A 9,426-nucleotide genomic window follows, 5' to 3' on the forward strand; every position below is an offset into this window, starting at 1 on the left:
CGCCCCGCGGGGCTCCAGGAAATACTTTCCCGGGGAGTTTCCTGGCAGGTCGGAGGGCTGCGCCCCGCAGCAGAGGCAGGAGCAGCCCTAGGCCGGAGCCGCCCGGGCGCTTCCCCGGCGCTGCCCTTGCACCGCAGCGGGCTCGGCTCGGCTATTGTCTCCCGGCCTCTCCTGGCTCCAGGCAGCCTCGCCGACCCCGCCTGCCGCTGCCCCGGGCGCTGCAGGGGGAGGGCCGGGGGTCCTGGGGGACTCGCTTTTGGCCTCCAACTTTGGCAGGTGGTGAGAGGGTTGGGACAGGGACGGCGAAGGCGAATGCTTGTCAGGAAGCAGGAAAAATATTGTGGGTCAGGAGCTGAAAGGCTCTTCCTGCTTCAGGAGGGTGAGAGGGGAGCTGGGGGCTCCGCTTAGCATCCAGATGTGCCTCTGCCTGCCCCAGGCATCCAGGTTGTAGCCGTGTGGGTCTAGAGGAAAAGGCAGTCAGGACTGGTAATAGAGATGGTATCTTTTAGTCTAATAAGAGATATTGTAATAAAAGATACCATCTCCACCATGAGTCCTGATTGCCTCTGCCTACTCCAGGAGGGTGAGAGGGGAGCTGGGGGCTCTGCTTAGTATCCAGATGTGCCTCTGCCTACTCCAGATATCCAGGTTGTAGCCGTATCGGTCTAAAGGAAAAGGCAATCAGGACTGGTAATAGAGATGATATCTTTTATTACAATATCTTTTATTAGACTAAAAGATACCATCTCCACTATGAGTCCTGATTGCCTCTGCCTACTCCAGGAGGGTAAGAGGGAAGCTGGGGGCTCTGTTTAGTATCCAGATTTGTCTCTGCCTACTCCAGATATCCAGGTTGTAGCCATACTGGTCTAGACAAAGAAGCAATCAGGACTAGTAGTAGAGATGATATTTATTATATATTATGATATCATCTCTACTACCAGTCCTGATTGCCTCTGCCTACTGCAGGAGGGTGAGAGGGGAGCTGGGGGCTCTGTTTAATATCCAGATGTGCCTCTTCCTACTCCAGGTATCCAGGTTGTAGCTGTGTTGGCCTAGAGGAAAAGGCAGTCGGGACTCTCAGCAGAAATATCTTTTTTCTAATAAAAGGTATTCTAATAAAAGAGATCATCTCTACTACAAGTCCTGATCGCCTCTTCCTACTTCAGGAGTGTGAGAGGTGAGCTGGGGGCTCCGTTTGGCATCCAGATGTGCTTCATAACAGTGCTCTGAGGAAAGGCAAGAGCTAGCGGCTTCGAAGAATGAAGGAGTTTGCTTTCTTGTGGAGCCTGTTTTTGGGGGTTTTGAGAATTTCCAAGTTCTCAGTAAATGAATGGAATGAACTGTAATGCTCCTGGGCAGGGAAGCAACGCACAATACCTTCGTTCCACCTAGGGCTGCGCAAGCTGAGTCGGACCGACGTTAGGTAACGTGGTCTTTTGAATTCACAAGGTCCAAAATCTGCAGGATTACTGGTCTTGAACGCAGAGTTAGACGACCGCCCGCCAAGTATCTAGACTTCATTCTGATATAAATAATGAGATGAGCTTAGTCATTCCCACTAAACTGAGGCAGAAAGGCCTAGTATATAGAGCAGAGGTGCTTAGCCTCAGATGTGGCCCTGTGTGTTAGGACGTTTGATGGCAGAGGAGCAGTGCCAGTACTGCCACTTCTGCCCGCTGCCAAAATCCCAATCCCCGTGGGGCAAGTTGGAGCTGGACCATGACTTTCCCCCCACATGGCCAGATCAGAGCCAGGCTGCCGCCCCCACTTCTTCCACCTGGTCAGGTTGGGGCTGGGCTACACCTTCTTCCCCTTGCACTGCTCCATCAGGGCTGGGCTGGGTGGCTGGATCTAGGCCAGGCCACAGCCCTTCTTCCCTCCACTCCTAACCCTCTGTCGGGCAAGGTTGCAGCTGGACCCAAGGCCCCTTCCACCACACAGCTGGATTGGGGCCAGGGTGCCCCACTCAGCACACCGCTGGCTCTGGCCCGTGGAGGGATTGGGCTCATCCAGACCACGAGCCAAAAAGTTTGATCACCGCTGGTATAGAGCACTTGGATTGGGACTTTGAAGGTGTAGTTTCTGTTCTTGGGTCTGATACTTGTCCGCTGAGTGACCTTGCACCAAGTAATTTCAGTATTTTGTTCATCAGATTTTTCTTGTCTGAAATAGGTATAAGGACGTTGATCTGCTTGGAAATCTGCTGGGAACTAGGTTTCCTTAGACCAGGGGTTTTCAACCTTATATAAAGAGTGTACCCCCTTCCAGACTTGGGGGGAAGGATGCTTATGACCAGCTGGACGCGAAGCCGGCAGTGCCGAGTTGTGAATGGCAGGGGCGGGTAGCTTGCATGCTGCCACCATTCACCACTCCACTGCTTCCCCGTGCTGCCACATGTAGCCCCTGGGGCTGCCCCAAGTACCCCCAGGGGTATGCGTACCCCCAGTTGACAACCCCTGCCCTAGACTAAGAATTACCTTTGATAACCTAACCTTTTGAATGCTATGCAGTTTGCTAATTTTTCTGGTTTTGGTACTTTGTAGCTGATGTTTGTCATAATGTGTGCTTCCAAACTGCCTGTTGAAGTGGAAAACACTGAAATAAATGTCAAGGTTGGGACCTGCAGGGACACTGAAGGGGTTGTGTGCATAGATATAGATGGATAGATACCTATATCTATATAATTTTTTTTAATAATACTGTATTTACTTGGATGGTCCTGGGTATGACTTAAAATTGCATCCGTCTGGAGGGCTTGGTGGCAACGTGGTGGGGCTACTCATAGCAGGATAGTTCCTATAAAATACCACAATGTTGCAACCTCCGGAGCAAGGCAGGTATACGGTGCCTCAAAACTTGAGTCCCCACTGCCTTATTGGTATTCCTTGGTTGGAATAAGGCTAAGAGATGTCACCCCAACAGAAAAACAACCTGAGGCATTATGGAGTCAGCAGCAGCTTTTAATCTATTGCTCTTTAGCAGAAGCCACAGCCATCAAGGCACTGAACGTCTCTCCTCCGTCTGGCCTTCGGACTCTGTGGTCTAAAGGGGGGATGGTAGGTCTAGGGCAGCCTCCACTCAGTACTCGTGCCAAGGTGTATGTGCTGAAGGTCTTGGTTTGTAGACCTCTTATGTATAGACCATGATCCAGAGGATCAACAGTTGCCTATTATAACCAACCTCAAGAATGCCCCTGGGGCTGGATCATTGTGTAGCAGATGGATCTACTGGAACATTTAAGATGGTGAGCAACACTCCTGCTCTGGTGGTGGCTCAGCTGTTCCTCAGCTGTCTTGCCTAAGCTCTCTTGCATTTTGGACCTTAGTCGTCATCTTCCCTCCCACCCCATAATATCGTGTTGCAGGCTATTTTTAGATTGTGTTTCTTAAGGTCCATTAAAGAGGAACATTGAAGATTCTTAGATTTTCTTTAAAAAAAAAAAAATCTAGGATGAAGCATGGTCTAGTGATCAGAGCAAGAAATTAGTCGGGGCATCTGGGGTCTGTTCCTGGCTTTGCCACTGACAGGTTGTATGGCTTTGGATTAGGTGCTGGATCTCTTTGAACTTAGTTTCCTCCTTCCCTTGAGAGAGGGAAATTAATTCTCTAGTTTTTCCCCTTTTGCATTCATCCAGTATCCTTAGCAAAAAATGCTGATTGATTTCTCTTGTCTTGCATTTGTCTTGTGCTTAAAGTCAGGGGCTTCCAAACTCTGGTACTGTGTCATCTTGACGTTCTATCTGTTCGTGCGCTGACAATTTAAGAAGGCGGTATATGAACCAATGGCATTCAGGAAGGCTGCGTCTTGCTGGGACAGCAACGTGAGACGGACCAGTGTTGCACTGTTTCCACAGCTCGGCCGCTTCTGGCTTCAGCTGATATACTTGTTTTAGAGCTTGTTCTGGAGATGGGACTCTCCATGGTTTGACTCTAAATAATTACGTGCTAATTTAAGGCAGGTAGCCTAGGTTTCAATCTGCAGCTGAAGTGATTAAGGATTTGAGACTTTAGGTACAGTGCCAAGCAAACCTTGATTTGTGCCCTTTCTCCTGGCTTCTTAGAGAACTGGTTTGGTGATGGAGGTGGCATAAATGGATATGTAGATTTCCATAATTTAGTTTTCTGGAAATCCTTTGAGTTTTAAGTGTGAATATATCGTTAATAAAAATGAATGCTCTTCAGAAGTGGTTAGTTCCCGTGCTTTAATGTGTCTTTTGAAGGAAGGAGTTCTTGTGCATGTACACGTACGTGTGTGTTTGTGTGTGTGTGAACACTTGGGGGGTGTCTTTTGAAGTCTGTAGAAATGAAAAGAGCAGTTAGTTACTGTAAATGGTCCCGTTATCAATGGTGTAGATGATCTGTCTTAGGGCGGTATTGCATATTTAGAGGGTAAAAACAGTGGGAACTAATTAGTGAAGGAGAAAGGTAAGGCTTGAAGTCCTTTCATAACTTTCCTTTAGAGCGGTGAAATGAATCTCCCTTAAACAATTGATATTACTTCCCTCCTTTGGTAGGGGCCAATTGTAGAATACTGTGGGTGAAGTTTTTCGTTGCTATGTGCAGTTCCAGATACCAGTGGTTTAGAGTAGTGGTTTTCAACCTTTTTAATTTGCAGACCCCTAAAATATTTCAAATGGAGGTGTGGACCCCTTTGAATTGTAAGTGTGGGTTTTCACAAACTTTTTTTGATTGATCAGGGTCATCTTTTGCAGACCCCTTAGACATAGTGGTCCACGCATGGCAAGTTGAAAACCACTGGTTTAGGGGCCCAATTTCTCAACACGTGTGTTTAGTAAGGTTAAAGCACTGTGAACATGATTAACAAGATAAACCCACAGATTTCATATAGGAATCCATAGTGTTAAAAGCATTCTGACCTGTTCTTCCTGAGTTCTTTGCAACGCAAGAATTGCTCTGCTATTTTTTCTGTAGTCAAAAAATCAAATGGAAACTTAAGAGCTGACATTTTTCAGGTCTGTCAAGGGGTGCATCTAAAAAGGTTGAGAACCACTGGTGTAGGGATAGTTGTGGAGGACTTGGCTACTCCAGTTTGGGGCTTGTCCTGGCATCAGTAGGTTCATACAATGGTGCAGAAGTGTTGACTATGAGAGGAAAAGAGAAACTGGGAGTTACTTAACTTCTGCCTTCGCCTTCTGATTGGAAAGGACAAGCGCATATCTCCAAACTTAAACAGGGTGCCTGGCCTCTATACCAAGGGTTTGTTTCATTGTATGGTTCACATGCGTCCAAATAATTTCTAATCAAAGGTTTTACATTTTGAATGTGGCAGTTTCTATGGTAATGGTTTAAGTTCTGATTTTTGGGGCTGTCCAAAGCTGCTGATGATCATGCCATTGTATCCATCATGGTAAAAGGTTTGTTGACCCTTCATTTCCTTTGTTTGAACTTTCTTGATCAGAAATGGTAGGAGAGTTTAATTCTTTATTCAACCTCTGTTTCCCAATGGCAATTGTAAAATAGACGCCATGTCTTTGTTTTTTTTCAATAATGTAGCCATTGTGTAACTATCAATGTCTGTGCAAAATGCTCTGCACCATACAAAAGGTGGAGAAGACTCTTTTGGCTAATCATTCGAGTGACATGCTCATAATGACTGTATTGAGATGCAGTATACATAACTGAAAAACATAATTTTGGCCTGAAAGTACCATGTTTTTCTACCCCTTCCTTCTTTTTTTGAATTCTTCAAAAGGTGAACTGACCTGGAGGAAAAAATATACCAGGCTACTTTGCTGCTACTTAAATTGGTTTGCTCAAAGAGACGGGTTTTATGTTGGTCGTCCTTACCCCCACCAAAGAATGCAGGGTTTGAGTGCACTCCAAGCTCCAATACTTGGACATTGATAGGTGGGTTTTCTAAGTTAGTGGATGAATAAGTGATTCATTCTTATTCATAAAAATTCACTTGTTGAAGTACACAAAGAGTACTGTATAAAGTTTTCAGTTGTACCAAACTAGCTGAAAACAGTACTGTAAAACAGACTTTGATTTAAAAAAATAAATATAGGTAGTCTTTTATTTTTCAGTTTGTATTTGTTTTCTAATATTTTGCCTGTGCTTCCCTCACAGGGCAGTTTCTCTGCATTTGTTTCCAGCCTGTGATTATTAATCGAGACTGAGTACCTGGATTATCTGATCTTGTGTGGTTTTTAGAAGCAGGTAAGTAGAGAAGAAACTCTCCTGAAAGTATACATTTTTTTCCCACCAATTCCAAAATATCACTTGCATTTATTCCATCTAATTTCTTTAGGGCTAAGATCTCTCTGTAAAGCAGGTAGGTTAACTACTAGCATTGCCACTAACTTTCTTGCCATATATAAAGCAAAGAAGATAGTTGCTAGTGTTTGTATGAATGATTCTTCCTGGGAATGTTATACAGTGTGGAGTACTTTAACATAAGGTGTGGGCTAGGGATGTGAATGGTTCTCTCTCTCTGTTTTCACCCCCTTAGTCTTACCATGACCCAATTGATCACACTGTTAAGGGATTGCTTTCTTGATTTTTTCCTTCTTCATTTCACCCATCTCCAATATACCTTCTTGTTTTAAGCAGTTTCAGTCTTCCCTTTGGGAAAATGGTTGCTAGGTTCTGGCATTCCTTCCCCTTCTTACAAGTTGCTGAGCCAGGTTTTGCTTGTGGCTTTTATTTCCCTTTAATCATTTGTATTGCTCTTTAAATTTAGTGTTTGTCCAACTTTTTAGGGAGGGCTGAGTAACATACTCTACAGGAAGGGGTTAATTGGCTTCTCAGGTGAAGAATAAATCTTGCAGATTTCACTGATAGATTGTGTGCCCTTTAATACTGAGTCTTTAAAAAAAGTTGGGGTGCTTTATTATTCCTTGTTGCCACACCATCACTTCTTTTTCAAGGGGAAACCTAATCTCCAGGTGTGGGGAAGTGTTCTCCTTTTACTTTTTCCATCCTGGATGTTAAACCAACTTAGTCACTCCACTGAAAGACCAAGCAATTGAATTTGTTGTCCTTACCATTTTCTAGTTTTAGTGCTTAATGTTTGTGCTTTGTTTGTCCTTTTCTGTTAGCCTTCCTTCTCTTCATTGTTGTCTTTCTCGCCATCTATTCCCGTTTGTTTGTTCTTGTCTATTTTCTGACTTTTCTCTGATGACAAAGAAAGTGAAGATGGGTTCCCTCCCTTCTACAGTTAGATAACTTGTAAATGTGTAGGATTTCTCTAGGTTAGAGTGGGGCAGAAGTGGTATTTCTCTCTGGATATTTTCATATAGTGCCACCTCCTGGTAGATAATTCATGTAACATCTCCAATTTTAAACCATCCACATTTGGTAACTTTTGTGGGGAAGTCAACTGTTCTTTATTGTTGGAAGATTTTTTTCTCTCCACTGAAATATCTCATTTGACCATTCATGGTTTGCAATTACAAAGGAACACCTGACACCCAAAATAGATTTGATGAGCATATTGTAGGAACCATCTTTACTTTCTGAATTTGACGTTAAGAACTTACTTTCATTGACTCTGAATAAACTGGTGTGCAGAATGTGTTTATTAATAATTGAGGACTGTAGTTGAAAAATTATCCTGTTGCTTGGTAAGGGTCAGATTTATGGTATTTAAGCCATGACCATGCATTTCTGCAACAAAGTTGGTGTTACTGTGAGAGGTGACATTTGGAGACATCACCCCCTTCCCATGTCTTCATTTCTAGTATACTTTACTCCTGGTAGAAAACTTAATCAAGTCATAAGGAAAAAGGTGCTGAAATATACAGTTCCCTATCCCACAAAAAATGTGACGCGTCAGTTTGAAAAAGATACTCCATTCCTTTTTATAAATTGTCAAGTTAGAACACGAATGACGGGACAAAATTTGGGAAACCAAATTTCATTAGAACTGCGCTGGACCATAAGGCTAAGTAAAGTTGGCTAATACACATGCTCCAGCTATTTTCCACCTTTGATGTGATTGTTACAAAAGAAAAAAATCCATGGGCTGGTGGAATTAAATTGGTTACTGTTGAGAGAATCCTTTCACTTCCTTCTTGGAATTCTTCCCTCTTCTCATAAACTTCATGTCATAAGAGAAATTAGTTGAACTAAAAGTGATGTGACCAAGAGTCTGCTCTTCTGTTTGAAGCACTCTTGCTTCTCTTTAAAGAGAATAAGAGATGAAAGATACTTAGAATCGTGCAGAATTGAACCTTGCTTTTTGCAGTCAGAATAAGCCTTTCTCATTCATGATCTTTGTCCATATAATTTAATCCCACATCTGCTGTGAAGGACACAGCATGGCCTGCAGCATGGCTGCTCTATGCCCTTCCTTAACCAGCTTGAATGGAGTAAGTCCAACTGGCTCAAACTGCCAGGTTGGTGATGGGTTTAGTTTCCAAATGCATTGTTTTTGGTTTGGTTTTCGCAAAGTGAAGTAGGGCAAAGACTCCTTTCTGCCTGCCAACAGGAAGACCCGAAGTATCCTGAGCCATCTGAATTGAGAAGTGCGTCCTTTTGGTAGAAAATAGGTTGCTATGGAAATAGACTTTTCAAGTTATGCATACCTAAGCTCTTCTAAACGATCACATCATTTGATTCTGGTCCTGTTCTATCCTCAGGAGTCTCGGGAGCTGGCAGGAGGGTAATGAACCGTGAGGGTGTCCCCGGGAAGAGTCCGGAGGAGATGTACATTCAACAGAAAGTGAGAGTTCTACTCATGCTTAGGAAGATGGGATCAAATGTAAGTATCATGAATTTCTTGAGACCAGATATCACATCTTGTCTGGGATGGTTTAGGTGAGGATCTTGCCTTGAGCAGGGGGGTTAGACTAGATGATTTCCTGAGGTCCCTTCCAGCGCTGCTTTTTTCTGATTCTTTGACCTGGGCCTTCTACCATCTTGTCATGGAATTGGAAAAAACTGGGATGCTCCTACTGGTTGTCTCGAGGGCTGTAGGGGAGGGGTTGTGTGGTCTGGTGGAGAAAGTTCAAAGTCAAAATACTATTTTAATGGCAGCCCTGAAAATTTGCCTTGGACTCCAGCAACTACAGGCCAGTCAGTCTCACTTCTATCCTGGGGAAGGTCTTTGAAAAAATTATCAAGGGCCACATTTGTTAGAGCCCTGCAGGGGAAGTGATATTGAGGGGTAACCAACACGGGTTCGTGCCAGGCCAATCCTGCCTGACTAACCTGGTCTCTTTCTATGGCCAGGTAACAAAAAGCTTTAGATGTGAAGGAGGAAGTCCATGTCGTCGTCTTGGACTTCCAGAAGGCCTTCGACGCAGTGTCCCACCCAGTTCTGGTGGGCAAGCTGAGGGACTGCAGCATTGATGAATGCACGGTCATATGGGTGGCAAACTGGCTCCAGGGGCGCACCCAGAGGGTGGTGGTGGACGGGTTGATGTCGACCTGGGAGGGGGTGGGCAGTGCAGTCCCCCAG

At 44.4% G+C, this 9,426-nt stretch overlaps 1 protein-coding gene across 1 annotated transcript in view; it reads left to right on the top strand.

Moving 5' to 3' along the window:
- Nucleotides 1-6,092: 6,092 nt before the first annotated feature.
- Nucleotides 6,093-9,426, top strand: part of CTNNBIP1 (catenin beta interacting protein 1) — a 49,639-nt gene continuing 46,305 nt past the window's right edge. Inside the window, exons 1-2 of the mRNA XM_019511769.1 lie at nt 6,093-6,182; nt 8,606-8,727. Coding sequence (XP_019367314.1) covers nt 8,632-8,727 — 96 coding nt within the window. The 5' untranslated portion in view covers nt 6,093-6,182; nt 8,606-8,631. The remainder of the gene's footprint in view (nt 6,183-8,605; nt 8,728-9,426) is intronic.

This window comes from Gavialis gangeticus, unplaced genomic scaffold (assembly GCF_001723915.1).
Source record: "Gavialis gangeticus isolate Ggan-Ray unplaced genomic scaffold, GavGan_comp1, whole genome shotgun sequence".
NCBI classification, from domain to species: domain Eukaryota; kingdom Metazoa; phylum Chordata; order Crocodylia; family Gavialidae; genus Gavialis; species Gavialis gangeticus.